The sequence below is a fragment of the Sciurus carolinensis genome, chromosome 9, assembly GCF_902686445.1.
Source record: "Sciurus carolinensis chromosome 9, mSciCar1.2, whole genome shotgun sequence".
Lineage (NCBI taxonomy): Eukaryota > Metazoa > Chordata > Mammalia > Rodentia > Sciuridae > Sciurus > Sciurus carolinensis.
The window spans coordinates 60,712,291-60,732,380 of record NC_062221.1 but is presented as its reverse complement, the minus strand read 5'-3'; the positions used below and the strand labels follow the sequence as shown (position 1 = coordinate 60,732,380).

The following is a 20,090-nucleotide window of genomic DNA, read 5'->3' as shown; positions in this document are numbered from 1 at the left end:
TATTCAATAAATGAATTGTAACTTACTTAAAAATGAAAATCTGTAAAAATCATTCTCAGAAAAGCAAACACTAATTGTTGTGCACACATAGTCACTCACACACAACACTGTCCATGTGTGGTTCATGCAACACCAACACAGGTGTCTACTGGGTCCCAAATGTGACAAACTGCTTCCATCTGTAAATTCACCAACAAATATTTTGAAGTTGTTAGTGATCACACACTAAGGGAGACTGAATAGTTGCTTTTATATCATTATCAATACTATTTTAAATGACCTATAAAATATATGTACAGTCTAATCCTGAGAAATTAACAGAAAAAGTAAAAAATCAATTAGGGCAAAAACTAAAACTTATTTAATAAATCTCTTAAAAGTAAGTGTTTCCCCACAGATACACTAGTCATCCACAGACATCATAGACATTTTTAGTATTCAGAAAATGTAGCTTTAGAAAGTTTTAGAAAGCTTACAAAATTTAGACAATGGTCTAAGATTCAATAACTAAAATCAATAATATCCCCATTGATGGTAACTGATTTTGAGTAGAAAACTTTATGGTCCAGAGAATACGGCACCTTAAACATTTGAGCAAAGCATGAGTATTATATACAAACTTACAGATCATGGAAAAATATTTATTTGCTACAGCTATGCATTTGACTACCAAGAGTGTGTGTGATTTTCCAATTCATTGGACATAAAATTCACAGAATATTTTGAACTATCTACTAGAAATTTTCAAGAAATTTTCCTTTCTACAGAAAAATAAATATTCTCTTTATTCTTCATCAGATTAATTCATAACTCAGTCTAATGTCTTCTGCCAATCCTTCATACACCTGCATTTTTCTCTAGGTAAATTCAAGCTAAGCAGTGCACTTGCGTGACTTTTGCTAAAGGCTTTTCTGCAGTCCTGTTCTCAAGTTTTCTCTTATTCCTCTGATGGCAATCACACCAATAAGGGGTGACATCTGTGCCTCAGATCATTTGAGCCATTTCAGGTAGACCATGTGTTGTACCTTGACCTAACATCTCATTTCTTTTCCTGCCATTGTGGCCAATTAAACAGGGGCCTTTTAAGGAGCCAGTTGACTGGTCTGGTCCTGTGCCTGTGCCGACTATCACCACAAGAGCTTAAGGGCCACAAATCTCTGTTATTACCAAGCTGTTGCTGCCAGAAGCATGCTGATTCCTGACAAAAAGAATAGATTAGGATCAATCAAATCTCCCCCAGGCTTATCAGTGGGACTTTTAACCACACCTTCTACCTCAAACTTTCCCCTTCACCTCCTTCCAAACACCTACGCAGCAGCAAGCTAACAAGGTGTCTGCCAAACCATATGTTCGTAATTAGTTAACTTCTTGCCTGTCGCTAGAGGCACCACTGATTCAGCAACAGCCCTCAAGGGTGTTGGGCATCCAATAAGACACCACCAACCAGCACCAGCCCCTCCCCTCAGCAGTAGGAGAAGAAGCATACTTAATTCCAGCTGTGGCATTGTTAAGTGAATTAACTTTATCCTCAATTTAAAAAGCCAGCATGAAATCAAAGCAGACCCCAGAAAAGAAAAATAAAGAAAATGAAAAAAAAAAAAAATGCTTATAGGTTAACTCAACAAGTCTGCTGAATGAAACTCAACTGGTTGGCCCCAACCAGCCAATCACTGCAAAGCAGGTTCCTGGCACCGTTGTTACTTCTGGCATAATTCTTCCTTTTATTTCCCAGTTCTGTGGTTAAGGTCTCTTGTTACACACAGAGGGGACTGATGATATAATTGTTTATGAGCCGGTGGAACACATTTTTAGGTGATAGTGAGATTACCCAGCAATGAGAAATTAATGTTAGAAACAGCAGTGTACGATGCTGGCTAAGAAATCTCATCTCAAGGTAAGAGTGCTACATATGAAATTAAATTTGCAATCTCCTTTTTGAGCCTATACATACATGTTTGATTGTATGGGTTTTCTTTATAAGAAAAAGTTGGCAAACAATATTTTGCAAAAAGCTATAAGGTAATGAGAACTCTGAAGTCTTTTTTGTGCCCGTTGACTAATGAAGAAATGTCTAACATGATTTTAAAAATGTGTACATTCATTAACTACATTGATTAAGATGAGAAGCAGTGATGAATTGCTCTACTTTGAATGAAATAGTAGTAGAGATGCTCTAACACATTAGTTTGCTCCAATGAGTAAAAGTTATCCTAAAAGCATATAATGATCCTGAATTTCAGTAATTGGAATTTGACAATGTCATTTCTTCTTTTACAGTTAGTGAGATTATAGGGAATAAATTTTGAAACTTGAAAAAATAAGGATGTATTTTCTATAACTTAAATATTGCAAGTTCATTATTTTAAATTTGTAATATATTGCAAATATGTATTGATATAACTATTAAAGTTGGAATGAAAAAATATTAGTTAAAGCCATGTGAATTCCTAATTGTAGACTCTACAAAACTGCTATAAAAGTTAGTACTGAAAAAGTGGTAAAATATATATATAAATATACATATATATATAGATATATACACACATATATATGTGTGTGTGTGTTTTCATACAGAACATTTTATGAGCCCAAAAATGTGACTATAAATTTGGAAGTAAAAAGAAAATTCAAATTAAAAAAGAAGATTAAAGAATGCATATCAAAATAATTATAAATAAGGAACCAGCTCATTATTTTAAAGAATGCTAATCATAGACAATTATGATTTTGTTGTTGTAGTTCATATTTTTGCTTAGAGGAAATCCTCTTGTGAAGCAATCTGAGAATTTTGGACAATGCAAGGATTACCAGAGAACAACTCAAGATTTAAATATCCACCAAACATAGGTCACTGTTCCCTACGAGTTTAGTATCAGCTTGAGATCTAATTTCATTGTCAATTACATAATCTCTGCTATTATATTAAATAACCATTGAGGTTGGCAGTGGACTCAGGGGTCTTGAGTAACAGACATTGTCAGAATGACATGTGGCTTAAAATGAATTAAGAAACAACTGATGTGGCTTGGGACCAGGGAATTAAAAATGTAAGTCAAAGAGAAAATGCAGAAACCACAGATTGGTACAAGTTACAGGCAATTTTCTTAATAACTCCCTTTACAATAATGTTAGACAAGCTATGTCAAGCGTCTTCCCTATCCTCTATGGGACAAACCAGTTTACAATCACAGCTTCATGTCTGCTTTCAAACACAAGTTGTCATACTAAAAAAGTACATATATTTTACAACTTAATTGTTAAGCAAATAACACTCATTTTTAAAACAAAAACAATCCGATGAAAATGCCCACAGATTAATACATTTAATTTTTCAGTTCAATCTTGCCAAATTTTCAAAATCTGACACATTTTAATTAAAATAAAGCCTGATTCAACTAAAAATGCAATCTCATTTTCATAGAAAAGGGTTTTATCTACAATACCATACTAGGAGGTCTTTATTGTAGCTTTCCATGTGATTAACTTTTAAATGAGATTTAATTTATAACAAGTATTTAAGGAATATGACGATCTGCAGATTGGAAATTGGAAGCAAGGTTGATGAGATATTAAGAAGTGACTTTGAGGAATCTTAAAATTTTTAGCTCTGTTGAAATAATAGTGAATCACTGGATTACAAATAATGGTGTTCTCATATGAGGGAGAATGCTTAAGAAAAAACTGAGCAATGATGAGCAGTGCAGATGGGAAGAAAATAAGAGGCACATTGAAGAGGCGGGATCCAGGTTAGTGCTGGGCACTTGGCCAAGGCAGTGCGAATGGGACTAGATAGGGAGGCAAACAGGACATATTAAAGACTGATTCAGATGGCCGCAGATCATGAAAGAGGCGAAATGCAAGACAGTGATGCCAAATTGGCGAATTTTGTTGTGGGGAAAAAAATACAGTACCAAAAATGATGTGAAGACAGGAGGGCAGAACTCAGATTTTTTGACTTAAAAAAAATGATGCGTTTAGTGTTAAACTGTGTTTGAGGAGCAATCTGCACAGTAGGAATGACCATCTGGCAGGATAGAACTTTGATGATCCGGTTTGGAGGCGGGCCTGTAATCCTAGTGGCTCAGGAGGCTGAGGCAGGAGGATCACAAGTTCAAAGCCAGCCTCAGCAATTCAGCGAGGTCCCAGGCAATTTAGCGAGAACCTTTCTCTAAATAAAATATTTAAGAGGGCTGGGGATGTGGTTCAGTGGTTAAGCTCCCCTGGGTTCAGTCCTTGATACCAAAAAATAAAAGAGAGAGAGAAACACATCAGGGCAATGCAGATGAGTGTGCACAGGGGAAACACTGGACTCTCTGAGGCAGGCAATGTGGATCTAGAAGCAACAGGTCAGGCCCTATGTGCTACATTCCCAAAATGAAGGGGCCCAGGGAAAGGAGTCAAGAATGAGAACACAGGAAGAGTGTCAAGAAAAAAGTCAGATAAGAGACTCTACAAGACAATAAACATCTAAAGAACAAGAGAAAGTAAAAACATCTTGTGGAGGATAGAGGTCAAGTGTGAAGAAAATAGCTAACAATACAAGTAACTCAATTAAACAAGCCAGAAACTTCAAAATCTATTTCTAAAGCATGGTAATGATGCTTGGATTGAAAACTCAGACAATGTGAAAGCAGTAATAATAAGCAAGGGAAATATTTCTAATGTATTATGTAGTACTTTGCAGCTATGTCTATAGGGGTCTTGACTTCACTCTCACACCACCTTCCTCACAGTCACACGGGAAGTCTTAATCTGAAAAATTGTCCCTTATTCTGCAATTATTTCCATTCCCACCTTATCACCATAGTCTAAGCTTTTATAAATTTTTGTCTTTGGCTATTATTACAGGAAACATCATTTAAAGTATTGCAGCTTTTGTTCAGATTGTTGCTTTTGTTCGGATTTTGATAGAAAGGTTACATAAATTTCATGAAATCAATTGAGAGATGTTTGCTTGTTTCTGTGCCCTTATTTTCAACAACAAATTGTGATTATCAGTTACTTGGAAGTTTGATTAAAAACTCATAAAAACATGTAATCCCCGTTTATATTTTGGAGGAAGAATTTCAACCAGTTTTTAAGGTATTATAATATTTTATTTTTTAGTTTCTTTGGGTTCTTTTCAGATTAATATTTTTAAGATTAATCAAAATCACCTACATTAATAAAGTCACTATTTTACTATTTAATGATTACTATTATGTCTACCTTCTTATTTTTAATATTTAAAACTTTTCCCTCTCATAATCAAAGAATCTATATTTATGGCTATTTGATTAGTCTCTTTGAAAAGTAAAGAAGTTCATTTATTAAATACATACTTTTTCAGTTCTTTCTGCAATTATTCCCATTGTTTCATGATTGTTTCCCTTTTTCCTGCCTTTTTTTTTTTTTTTTTCTGATACTGGTGGTTGAACTCAGGGCACTCGACCGAGTCACATCTCCAGCTTTATTTTGTATTTTTCGTATTTTGTTTAGAGACAGGGTCTCACTGAGTTGCTTAGAACCTTTTCTTCTGAGGCTAGCTTTGAACTCACTATCCTCCTGCCTCAGTCTCCTGAGCTGCTGGGATTATAGGCATGCACCACTGTGCCTGGCTTTTTCCCACCTTTTAAATCCTGTTTTTCTCCTAGTTTCTTGGATTAAAATTTGATATTTCATTTTTCTTGTTACCCAGTATTTCTAGTGAAGTTCATAAGTCACCATTATAAATTTATTTTACATAAAGTTTGATATAAAACCTTTGTTTTATATATTTCTAAACATTTTATAGCATTTAACGTAATTTTCTTTAACATCTTAATTATTTAGGCAATTTAACATTGATTTTTAATTTTTTTCACTTGTATTCACTTTGTTTTATATTATTGACTTCAAACTTTATGAAGAAATCATTAAGGGCTGGGGTTGTGGCTCAGTGGTAGAACACTGGCCTAGCATGTGTGAGGCAGTGGGTTTGATTCTCAGCAACACATAAAAATACAAATAAAATAAAGATATTGTGTCTATCTACAGCTAAAAATATTTTTTAAAGAAGTCATTAAATTACTAGATACTACTTACTCTTCTCTGAATTCTGCAATACTTTAAATGATGTTTCCTATAATAATAGCCAAAGACAAAAATTTATAAAAACTTGGACTATGGTGATAAGGTGGGAATGGAAATAATTGCAGAATAAGGGACAATTTTTCAGATTAAGACTTCCTGTGTGACTGTGAGGAAGGTGGTAGTGAGAGTGAAGTCAAGTATGGACACAGGGTGGTGGCATCACTGTTACTGATATGAAGACTGAGAACAATGGCAGAGATTGTGTCATGTGTTAAATGCTGGCCATGATACAACAAGGATGATTATTAGCATCTATACAAATTTAACTTTGATATCATAGGTTTAGAATTTGATTTTCTATGACCTATTTAGAATCCATATGGTTTTCAATCATCCTCTTAACTTCATTGTTAATGACATTAGTTTGGGGTAAGTTTTGCCTGTGTTGCCTATGAGATAAAAGGAGATAACAAGAATGTATGAATGAACTTTTCAAATAGAAAAGTTTTGGCTAAATATACAAATTTTGAAGCCCTGCACATATAGAAAGTCATTGAAATTATGGCAGTGGATCGACTTAGCCATGAAACATCTGTAGCATAAGGAAAGGAAGAAGACTAAAACCTTGAGCAATTCCCATGGTCTTCAGGAGGAAGAAGAGTTGACAAAGAAGATTCTGAAGTCACAGGAGAAGACTGAGGAGAAAAAGAGGCATGATAAGACAAGAGACTGGAATATTTGAAGAAAAAGGAATTATGAAGAGAAAATTTGAATTCTTAACCTATGATAGTCAAACTGGAATCCCCATTGAAAGCATAACTAATAATACTAACAGGAATTTTGATATTGCAGGAAGTTGTATGAATTGTACATTTTCTGTTGATAAGATTGAAAGGCATTGTCAGAACACTAAGTCTGGTAGTAACCATAATAACAAACTTCCATGTATTGAGAGCTTTCTTTGCTTCAACAAGGGTGATAAGCACCTCATACAAAATAAACGCTGAAAAATTTGCAGTTTCCATCTGGAATGCAAAGTACTTTAAACAAATTTCTCCTTTAATAAAGATATCAATGAATGTTTCTGTTTTGTTTTGCCAATCATACTATGTCGAACACCTTTCTTTCACATTGTCAATTGTCACTACTGTGGAAGTAAAACAAAAAAACCCTTCTTTTTCACTAATTTGCCTTAATCCATAAAGAGGGACATTTCCACCGACCCTTCTTTCTTCATTCCCTTACTGGTTTCTGCCCACAGGAAGACAGGATAATCTTTAGACTGTTCTGAATGGGAGTCTCTTGGTTTATAATGTGCTAGTAGAAGAAGTTCCATTATGTAAGAAGCAGGGAGATGTCATGCTTTTTACTTATTTATATTTAACTTTTGCACTCAAGGTGCTGCAATTTTCTTGGTGGCTTCCTTCTTCTCTGTGCAAAGAACCTGTAGCCACATATGCAGTCCTCCACTTCATTCTTGGTCCCATCCGTGTGCTACAAGGCAAAGGTTATTTAATTAGTTTATATAACTAGTTGAGTTAATGGACTTGGAGTTTGCTCAAAAAGGAAAAAAAAAAAAAACAGACACTCTAGAATCAAAGGAAGATATCTCATTTGGACAACCAGGTAAGTATATTCCTCCAACATATTATACCAGAGGAGCCCTGCATTGGATATTTCAAATAAACACACAAATTAATTTGCACATAAATACACACTCCCACATACACACATTCCTTATTGGCATATTCTTTTTGTATGTGTGTATTCTCCTTTGGCATACTAATTCAGAGGAGAAGAAATGAATTAAGATTTGTATATTATTAATATAAAAATGGGAGTTGAAGGACCTTGGTACTTGACCAAGGTGAAACTATTAAGATGTAGATCCAGGATTTAGATCCAGGTCTTTTCAGTTTCCTTTTGGTATTCTTTCACCCAACCTGTAATTTTACCTAACATCCAGTCACACTGATAATATATAATTAGTTAAATTTGAGTAGTTTAAATGTATGTAACATTTTCCCTTCCATAAAATCTTGATTTTATTTGTGTTCATTAGTAACTGCATTAAAGATAGCTTAACTGCTTTACTAACATCCAGTAATATGTGGGCTATATAGATTTCAGAATAATAAAACAATTACTCCACACTAAAGGAAAAGGATTTTGAGAATAAGATCAAGAACAAGAGAGAGGAAGAGAGAAAATGTTCGATATTAGCACATTTTCCACACTTGAATAAAAAATGCAATATTATCAGTTAAGTTAGTTGGCTTGTCATCTTTATACAGGCATTATCCAAATGCGGGTTTCTGACTGATGTTGCCATACTAAAACTTTGATAGATCAGAAAAGGCTAAGAAAGAGAGCAAGCACAGAGGACCACTTTGTCAATGGATCAAAATAACATCTATTCCAGCCTTGAAATCCTTGTCTCAAAAGGCAGCTGATAGTCTCGCAGAATGAAGATGAATTCACAGTAAAATTTCCTGAGATTTCTGAGGAGTATGAACGCTCTGGGACAGAACAATTGGATAGACACTAGAGAGAACAGAACTATTGGAACACAGGAAACACTGTTTAAAGCATATAGATTTAAATATTATCCCACATAAGGGAAGATTTGGAATAGAAGAAGACAGATCAGGAGCCAGGCATGGTGGCACACGCCTGTAATCCCAGAGACTCAGGAGTCTGAGGCAGGAGGATCATGAGTTCAAAGTCAGCCTCAGCAACTTAGGGAAACCCTGTATCAAAATATAAAACAGAAAAGGGTTGGAAATGTAGCTCAGTGGTGGAACATCCCTGGGTTCAATCCCTGGTACAAAAAACAAACAAACAAACAGTAAAAACCAGATCAGTTGGCAATTCTGGTTCTAAAAAATATATAGCCTGAAATAAAAATAAAGTGAAAGTTCTGTCTGGTTAAAGGAATGGATGCAGTTAAGTAAAGCAGTGGAGGTTTGACAAATACTTGCTAACACTGTGTGGTAGAAATGCCATAAAAGAAATAATAGAATGTAAATAAATAATGAATGAAAAGAATAGTTGAGATTTCTTCATAAGTGTAATCACACCATACCAGAGTAAAAGCTTTGTAGGGTTTCAAGCCTCCAAGAAAAAATTTCAACACCAAAAATATACTTAAATGTAAGAATAGCAACAATAATAAGCAATAGATTCCAAAATGAATGAGAAAATTGTTCACAAAAGAAGCAAAGAATCCCAGTAATGTGAACCCTTCTTCATCAGAAATATGCTGGACTATATAATAATTTAAGAATGTAAACTAATTGTGCATCTCAACCTGCATTATTGGATGCAGGGTGATGAAAAAAAATCCTCATTTATTCTTTACAAAACTTCCTGAATTTTATTGCCTTGAAATTTAAGAGATGAACTCATAACAATTTTATTTTTAAATGGATCTTCATCAAATTGTATTTGCTTACTTTTCTGAAAGAGGTTCCTCACAAAGGACCACCATAACTCTGACCATATTATTAAGCAATGAATTTTCAGTTGAGAAAAATGGCCTTCAGAATCCTAATCTCATAATTGCACTTCTCTTCCATTGGTTTCTAAAAGTACTTCCCCATAGTTTCATAAATGTAAATAGGCTAGAAAATTCTAGGCCTGGCTGGCATTAAATTAAATTAGCTCCATAGTAAAAGTCATAAATAATAGAAAATGATGTAATTGCTGCAAAGTTTGTTTCACTTATATTAAAAGAAAAAAATTGGAATCATATTTCTTAGTTAGAATTTGTATTTTTAAAACTGTGTACTGTCATTAAGAGAGATTCAACCTTTTCTTTAATCTGCAAAATACTAGAAAAGCCTTCAGGAAGCCCCCTCTAGTGTCTGAAGGATGCAATAGCTCATTGACAAAGGATTTGCTCTAGAGAAACGGAGAATTCTTTGTCCTGCTCAGAGTTCATAGACATCTTCAACTCCAATACCCATTCTCTCCAGAGTATGGGAAGACTGAAGGTTCAGTGAGAGAACCTTTTCTAAGGTTTCCAGTAGGTTAGTGGTAGGTCAAGAAGTAGGACTTGGGTCTCAAGTTCTAGTTACTACTACTAGTTAACAGAACATTCCACTGTGCTCTGTGGACTTGGATTTGGGACAAATAGTCCCAAAGTACAATAAAAACAGGGAACTTGAAAGATATGAGATTTTTTTTTTAATGGAAAAGAATTATAGATATAAGGGACGAGTCATTGGGATAAAGGAGGAAACAGAAAGGGAAAAATGCAAGGGGTTCGTAGTTCTTTATTCAAAAATAGGAACTCAGACAGGGTGATGAAGGGGATGATTTGATTTGTGATGCTTGGGAGGATACTGACAGATGATTAGAAATATACACTTAAAATGAGTGTGTACAAAGTTCGGGATTTTATTCATGGTTCTGAATATAAGATGATTAATGAAGGTTAGCTACACATTCCCCACTTATTAAAATTGGTTACTTAAGTCTTGTTTGCTTATCCTTTTTACCTGTGTCAAAAGAGATTACACTACCAACGATGCAGAACATGAAATTTTCATTACAGAACAATAAGTCTTGATTTCTCACTGAACTCTAGTGCACTGTAACAAGTAGCAATGGGGTTGTTGGTTAACAGTCCTGATATATTATCCTTATGTGGAGTGCAAAACTTTCTCTCTCCCTTTCTTTCCCCAGAATGCATAATGGGCAATACCTCTCTGGAAAACACTTAAAGAACTATCTCCCCCAAAAGATACAAATCGGAACAGCATCGTTCCCTAAAGTGTATGAGTTTTATTTGCATAGCATCGCTAAGAAATAGTTTGTGAAGAACATTCTGCTATTTCTTTTTCACAAGTATTGAATGTGGGAGTGTGCTATACAGATAAGATATGCATTGAAGAGTTCAGAGTCTGATGGGGAAAACACAAAAGTAGAAAAGAAAGAGGGGACATATTGTTTGTGTCACCTTTCGATTATTAGCCTTTTACATGTTAGCAATTATGGAATGTGATGCCGAAGTGCTGTGGAGGTACAGTCCAAAAATACATGCTGCCAGACATTAAGACACCTGATACCGGAAATGCTCTTCATCTTCCACATCAGTGTGTGAGATGAGTAAACAAGGCAGACATGACTTGCATGGAACCCTGACAGATAAAAATGCTTTAGACAAGAAACTCTCTATGGAATAATATAGTGTGAGCACTGAATTAAGAAAGTGAATTATAAGTGAATGAGAATCCCTACATTTCTGTGGTTCTAAGGAAGAAATCACAAAATTCCTCAAGACTGACTTGCTCAGTCATAAATTGAGCAGTTCTATGCCAGATGGGAATGGTAAGGGATTTGGAAGTAAATTTCTGTGAAGTCAATTTTTAGAAGTGAAAAGACCTCATAGAAATCTAATACTCTTTCTCACCAATTTTCATGACTTTCATCATAAATAAGGTTCCAATACCTAATAAAGTAAAATATATTGAGAACCAATTTTTCGCAATGCACTATTCTTGGTGTTTTTACAAGCATCATCTCATTGAATTTTTACAAGACACCTTTATCACTGGGGCAGTCCTGTTGGGTCACCAGTCTAAGAGAAATGGCCAAGCATTACAGCATTCTCATAAAAGTTTCTTCATCATTTCCTTCAAGACATTTCTATATTTAAAAGAGTATAAATGATGTTACATGATTCATTGCTTTTTATATTTTATTACATTTGAAGTGTTGAGAATTAAACTCAGGGCCTCACGCATGCCAGGCAAGAGCTCTACCACTGAACTACACCTTAAGTCCCTGATTTTTTTTTTAAGACTTTTTAATTGAACCTCATAGTGCTATACTTAGAAAAGTTTGATAGATCTAATGGAAATGCTGTTAAACTTAGAAAGTTGGCAATGATCTAAGTGCTGTAAAAATTTTCCAAACAATGAACCTGAAATTGATTGATTCAATAAATTGGATACTAAATAGTGAATGCATGGATGTAAACACTGGACACAAAAGGAGATCTAAGTTCCAATTGTGATTCTCTCTATGTATTACAACTGGACTCCAAGGCATGCTATAAAATCTCAAATTATACCAAGTAGAGTTGATAGTTTTTACCCTTGGCCACAACTCCCCTGTCTTTCTCCATTCACCACATTACCCAGGATTGTTCTGCCACTCCTAAGAGGGCCTCAAGTCCAGCCAGTTGCTCTATAAACGAGGACACCAAAAGGATGGCTAAAGTGAATTCTACACTGTATCCAAGAGGAGGGAATCTAAATACATCTTAGGAACTTTGGGGTTCCTTTCACAAGTTGATCTTGTCCCACTGTCTGGCAACAATCCACCATCCAGCAGTTTGTTCAATTGACTATTTCATTTCCCCTAATTCTTTCAATGCTTTTGAAACTTCTTTCCTTTTTGATCCAACATTCTACCACTCCTTTATGAAAGCCTTCAAATGTTTCTCTCCATTGAAGTTCCTTTAAAAGTTCTCAGCAGATCCTAAAACACAGATTGACCCAGATCTTCTTTTCTCTCTTAACCTCTCTACTTCTGATCACATCTTTCAGTTACCACATCCACAGGCTTTCTCTTTATCTGAACTGTTGGAGCTGATGGTAATTTCCCTCTTTTTCTACCCTCTGTGACAATTTCAAACTTCATAGCTGTCCACAAACTCTACCATTGTCTCTCAATGGATCTATTGCCTTCCACTTCATGGAGAAAAATAGAAATTATTGAGTGAATATTTCCTCAGTCCTCTACCAAAAGTTGTGTCACAGTAGACCTTCCACGCCTTCTTATCATCACTTAGTCCCTCTTCCTGTCATGTCTGATCTTTATTCTTTGTCTTGATGCTGAATCTTGTATACATTTGGTCTCTGAGGGTAGGTAGCTACTTATTAAAAATTTTGCATTTGGAATCACTAAGCTCATGTTTATAACTCAATGTTTGAGATATTAATTCTCCCAAAGATGATATATAAACCAAAACCCAGAACGCTTTGGTGAAAATGGACAGGCTAAAACTAAAAATACAGATGGTCAAGAAAATGGCAAGATTTTAATACTTAATATAAAACCACACTGCTTATGACAGCATGGTATTGGAGGAAACAAGCAAATAAGATGAATAGAACAGAGCAGGACACACAAAATAGACTCACATATATAATCACCCACCTTATGACAATGGTGACATTGTAAAGCAGTGAAGAAAATGAATGAATGACTATTTTAATAAGTATACTCTATCAGCTGGATAGCTGCATGGGAAACATGAATCTTAAAATCTATCCCAAACAATATGAACTCATATACAAATAGATCACAGACATTAATGCACAAAGGAAAAAAATAAAAACTTCAGAAGAGAAAGCAGGTGACTATCTCTCTTGGAGTAACCAAAGGTTTTTAAAATAAGGCATGAAAAGAATTAATCATGAAGAAAATACTGATTAGTTGAACTACTTCAAATTTAAAATTTCAGGACACCAGAAAAACCTGTAAGAGTATAAACTATTTTTGTTTATTATGAAGTCAATACTTGATAAACTTTTTATAAGTTTAATAATGCATAATAGATAAATTATTGGTTCTTAATAAATAATTGATTATTTTGGGAACTGTGTTTCAAGTGACTGTTAAACACCAGGAATTATGCAGTAGTCTATTTACATATATTATTGTATCTATTCTTCACCACAACTGTGCAAAGTATGTGGTAATATTTACAGATAAAGAAATCAATGCCCAGAAGGATTTAGCAATTTACTTATACTTATTTCTAGTGGGAGAGAGAGCTACAATTTAAACCAGAGTCTTCTCCAAAAATCCGAATTCTCTCTAACATTCTATCTTGATTGATCTAACTCAGCACCTACAGGCAAGCATATTTTATGTGATCTACTCAGTGTTTATAGTTCATTGTAAGATTGAATAGAAAGAGATCTAAGTATCATCTTTAAATCACAGAACCTTTCACTGGGTTCTTGAATTTGCTAAGCAAGTTGGAGGCAGCACTGAAGAGGAAGCAGAAGAGGAAAGGAGATCTTTGATGGAAAAGAAGAAAAAGAAGAATTCAGCAGAAGTCTGAGTAAGGAGATATGGGAATGAATAGGTAGACATCATGTTACCCTGAAGCAGAGAAATGTTATTTGTATGAAATGGGAAGACCACACTGGTCCAGAAATGTGGAAAATTTATTCAAGAACGAACTCTGCTAGGTTCTCAAGTATGAGCTTGGAGAAGTCTCGGGATTTTTCTGCTACTCAGTTGCTCTATGTATACCATGAGAGAAGTGATCCAATTCTTCTACCTCTGATATTAAACAAATGTCTTTGCGTATCCTCAGAAGGGCCACCTATCAAGCACAAGAATGCTCAGCCTTTGCAAAATAACTGATACCAAATAACTATTAGTATATAAATGATACCAAATTTATCTACAGCTAATGATTTTTTCTATTTATTTTCCAAAATATTGATTAGCCACACTGCAATCAATGCTTTAAGGAGTTAAACTTATTTAAATCACAAAACTTTTTTCCCCCATTTTCTGTGAACTTTAGGTTTTGTTTCTACCAGGTAGGTGTTTTATAAATCAATTCCCAGTGAATTCAGTATTATTAGACCAATAGCACTAATTTGGTGCTCCATGTAACTCTGTTGTCCATTTTAGCATATATTCCTTTTACGTATACACTTTACACATTTGTTTCTTTTATTTAAATAAACACATTAGGCAACCTCTAGTCCACTCTTTTTTAAAAAAAGAAAAAGATAAGAAAGTTGTGAATCACCCAAAGTCCCACAGAGGGCAGTATGGTTCTAGCTGTCGCAGATAAAATTTGTCACAGATAAAAAGAATAGAACACTAGTCAAACAAATGGAAACAAAATAAAACAGTGGTATGAGAAGGTGAAATGTAGAGATATAAGTTGAAGAATAATAAAAGAGTAGGGGGGAGGACTTGTGATTATAAATTAATAAATAAGATTTATAAAATATTTAGAAATTAATGAAGTAAAAATAAATTTTAAATTATCCATTATCCCCAAGTTCAGACAAAACCAGTCTGATGCCTGTATATATATTTCATACTTTGCATCTTATTTTAAATGGATGGACAAGTTTCTTCATAGGTATACATGTTAACTAACCATATAGCTCTTGTTTTAATTTTAGATTTATTGCATGTTTATCTACAGATTAATGCTATGATAAACATTTTTATTTGAATTTATATATTAACTTTTTAATGTTTCCTTATAATATGTTCTCCCAGTATAATGAATAGTTAATACCTATTTAGGTATTAACATGTAAATATTCCTTATATCTGTTATGAAATTCTTTACAGACATGTACTAATTTATGCTGTGTGATTATAAACAACTTTGACATGTAACTATACTCTCAATTTTATTTGAGAAATGATACTTAAGTTTAATTTCTGGTATGATAAAACATTGGTCAGAAAAATAGTCCAGAACTAAAAATTCTAAATTATATCAGAAAAATCTAGGAAGAAATGGTGCTGAAATAGAGTATAAAATCAATTCAAAGATTTCCTGGGAGGGGCAAATGAGAGAAGGGAGGTGAAATAATTTTAAAATGATTTTAAAATATTATCTTATCTGAATGGAAGGAAAAAAGAAAGAAATAGAATAATTTTCCCAAGAAAAATAATTAATTCTATGGTAATACACAAAACTAGAGTTTCAAAACTTTGACTGAACTCAAAAATGCTGGGTCCATTTCTTACTATTTGCATAGCATTGGGTAAACGTCTTAATTCCTGAGATAGACTATGCCCACTTTAAAGGGTTGTTGTAAGGACCTAATTAGATACTATAGATTATTATTTATATTACACAGATTATGTAAATTATTAACACTTGGCAGGTACATAACATACAGTCTCTAAATATTATTAGCATTATTTTCTCTTAGTCAATTATCAATAGAGAGAAACATGTCTAAGTAAGAGCACCAGGAAGAGAAAGAAACCATGAAGTAATAAAAAAATATAGTATGATTTCCAAATTGACAAGGTAATAATATGGAATGGATACTGACTTTATCAAACACAGAATAAGAATTGAAAGGGGAAAATATATAGTAATATTAAAAATACCAAAACAACTGTATAAAAATAGATAATAAAAGAGAAAATGCAGATCAAGGGAATTTTTAGAACAGAGAAATTATTCTGAATGATACTCTAATGGTAGATATATACCATCACCCATTCATCAAAATTAATAGATTATAGCACAAAAAGTGAAAACTTTAGAACTCAAAAAGTATATACTATAGTCTAAACTATAGAACTCAATAACAATGGATCAATTTTGGCTTATCAATTTTAACAAATGTGTGCCTAATAGAAGATTCTAATAATAGGAAAATTGAGAGTGGGAAAGTAAGCTTGTGGAAATTCTGTGCTTTCCATTAAACTTTCCTGTAATGCTTAGTGTTCAAAAAGTAGTCTATTAGCTTTAAAAAAAAATCTGTAGAAAGCTCTGCTACATGATACACACTATTAACAACATATTTATCAACTATGAACTGTAATAAATTTGTTAGCTTTTAATATGTTAATTATTTTGACATTAATATTCCCTTTAAGTATTATCAACACCTTATGAATTTTAAACAAGGTATATAGATTATTTCATCATTGTAATCTCAAGAAGAAATAAAAGGCAAGTATTATGTTTTATGCATTATGAAAAAAATGGTTAACTTTACAGAAAAAATAAGTTGTTGAGTGAAAATATAGAGTAATTCTTTTGATTTTTTTGGATCTTGGAAAAATTCATGTTGATCAAGATGCAAAAAAATGTTAAAAACAAAAAAAATCAAATAAGTAAAAACATAAATGAGGACATAAAATAGTTTATCAATCATGACAGAAATTCGGGGTGAACTATAATCTTCCATAAAAAATCCTATATTCTTAAGCTAGGTTTACAAAATGACAGTTCTATGCTATTTACAAGAATCAGAATGAAGCCAGCCTCAGAAAGTCAAGACCATATATTTTCTCTTACATGCAGATGTTGTGAAGAAAAATAGGGAAGAAAAAGGAAACTCCTGGAAAGGGAAGAGAGAGTGGTGGAATGGAGAGTGGGGGTGGGGGAGGGAGGAGAGGAGAGAAAGTGGAGGTATTGAGAAGGGAAATACAACAATGTATGCTATAATTCACAATTAATTTTTTTTTAATGTCAGAAAGAAAAGAAACTTGAAAATCTGAAAGTAGGTACAGAAGAGAAAGGGAGGAGTAACAGTGTCCCAAGGCTGACCGTAGGGTTGAGAGCTGTACACAGAGTTCAAAGTAGGGGCCGTGCATGGACAAAAGGCACGTTGATCAAGAAGGTATGCAATTGTGGACCGCCATATAACAAAGTTTAGTAGCTAAACATTAAAGGTAAGAACTACTAATTAGTTCATTGGCAACTTGATGAAAATGTAATTAAATGAAAACTTTTAATGTTTCTTTTCAAATTTGAGTAATCTAAGTACTTCATTAAAATTAACTTAATCCTCACCCCAATGGCCCTGGAAAGTGGACATGATTATAAGATGTATTTGCAACTGAGGAAAAGTACAAAAGATAAATAAATCACAGATTTTTTAAAGACGTTCCATTAAAAATGGTAACTCCCTCATAAGTCAAAAGAAAGGGAGTAAAATACACAAGATTAAAGTAGATAAGACTTAACCACAGAGGATATTAATAGAAAAATAAATGTTATTGTACAAAACTCTACAGAACACATTTGGAAATCAAGAGATGTATGTTTTTTTTGGGGGGAGAGAAATAATAAATACCACAAACGAGTAAAAAAATTGGAAAATTTGAAATGAATCCTTTGATTTCACAGATGATTTCTGTCCAATATTTAAATAAAAGATACTTCAGCTGCATTAAAGCAATAGAGGAGGATTCACTATCAAAAAACCTATAGAAATATCGAATAAGTATTTGATAAAATAGAGTAGCCATTTCTAACAAAACACCAAATGAAAACCAGACTGAAAAGAAACACTTAAATTTAACACTTGAGCATTTGCAAATCACATGATAAATATTATTGCTCTAAACAGCAGATGTTTAAATACTACAGTAAATAGAAAAGGCTTAAAACCATGTCATTTTAAGATCAAATTTGGATAGGGAGGCCTGCTTTTAAGATTAGGTTTCAATATTGGCTGGAGGTGCCCTTAAAGTACTAGGGTAAAGATCAAATTAGTGTCAGTATTGGAAAAGAAAATTTCATTTCTTTCTGCTCTTCATATGACTCTGTATAACAGAGGAGATTCTAGAAAAATCTAACAAAGTTAATATGGGAGTCTGTAAAGAATCTAGACATAAGATACATTTAAAAATCATAGTTATCTCTTTGGCTCTCAGTTACCTATAAATGAAAAAAAATTAGACCCTCATTCATATTGCATAAATGCACAACAGAAAATACCTAGAAATTAACAGAGAGAAATTGATTCTATATTAAAAGTATATGTGCATATATAAACAAATATACAAATATATGTAACCATCTGTATATTATATAAAATATACATGTGAAAAATCTTATGAAGGCCATAAAATGTCCTAAATAAATGAAAAAACTTATATACTGCTAGTTAAAATTGCAGTCAATTTAGAAAAAAAGAGTCTGGCAATATCTATTAAATTTATAAAACCTTTAACTCAGTATTCTCCTAAGAATCTATTCATACTAAACCAATAACCATTATGGATTTATACAAAAACTATTTTGTTCTATAATATTTATAGAAATAAAAACTATGGAAATAATCTAAGCCTTAAGAGAGGAATTGTTCATTATGTAAAATTATAGAGCCAATATAATATTTTAGACAACATATTGTGTTATAACCAACAAAAATAGAATGTTTTGAAGGTTATTCCAGTTTACTTTACTTCCAGTACATTGGAAACTTCATGAAATATATTCACAATGAGAACTTTTAATATGGTTATTTTGAAATTTGAGTAATCTAGAAATTACATAGACAATTTATACAGTATCTTTCTATTCCTTTGTAAAATACTGTTTTAAAAAGTCCTATATATTATGTATGAATGTATTATAACTAGATGTGGATGGATATTTAATTGTATTGTCATGATTAAATTGCTTAAGTGGGAATGTTGGTGGAATGGTATCCAGGAGAGGGAGGAACGAGTTATCATGTGCTGCATAATAACTGACAACAAAACCTAGTGGCTTAAATCAGTGGTTCTCACCTGAGGCTGATTTTGCTTCTCAAGGGACATTTTTTATTATCAGAGCTTATGTGTGACACAAATTAGTATATCAAGTTAGTGCCTAGACTTTCTGATTTACCTATCAAGTCAATCAAATACACAGTGAAGACTGAGATAGAGTATGGCAGCAATATGGTAGCTGAGCTTCATAAGAAATTAAGACTTAAGAAGACTGCTGTCTATAACCCACACAGCAACAGATTTTTTAAAATAAAAAGGCTAAAATTTCATGTTCTTCTTCCTCCTCCACATATACACCATTAGTCTTCCTCATCAGAGACTTGGTCTGAGACAAAAACAACTGTATTTTGCTCATTCATCATTTATTCTAATATAGAAGAATCTGAGTGGAACAGGGTCTGTAGAGGGGACTTGCTGCCTTAATTTAAGACTCACTGGATGGGTCTATCAGCGCTGACACACTTCTTTAGGGAACTGTTATCTATTCTCAGTATGAAAAATGTATTGTCTCTCTGACTTCTCAGTAGTATTCAGTATAGAGTGGTGGTTGATGGACAGTATAAAGTACCCACACTCTAGAGGCAGAGGCTAGGGTTACTGTTAAGCATCCTACAAAGTAAGGCTAACCTTTCACAATGAATAATTGTCCCGTCCAAAATATCACTAGGGCAATGTGAAGAAACTCTTCAAGAAATGACAATATTTATTTTGTTTACAAATCTGCAATTTGGACAGGACAGGACTGGATAAGAGAGCGCACATCTCCTCTACTCAGTGTTAGGTTAGAG

At 33.4% G+C, this 20,090-nt stretch overlaps 1 protein-coding gene across 1 annotated transcript in view; it reads left to right on the top strand.

Moving 5' to 3' along the window:
• The first annotated feature begins 1,801 nt into the window (after positions 1-1,801).
• Gmnc (geminin coiled-coil domain containing) overlaps positions 1,802-20,090 on the top strand; it is a 34,203-nt gene continuing 15,914 nt past the window's right edge. The window contains 1 exon segment of the mRNA XM_053743449.1: positions 1,802-1,894. Within this exon segment, the coding sequence (XP_053599424.1) occupies positions 1,868-1,894 (27 nt within the window). The 5' untranslated portion in view covers positions 1,802-1,867.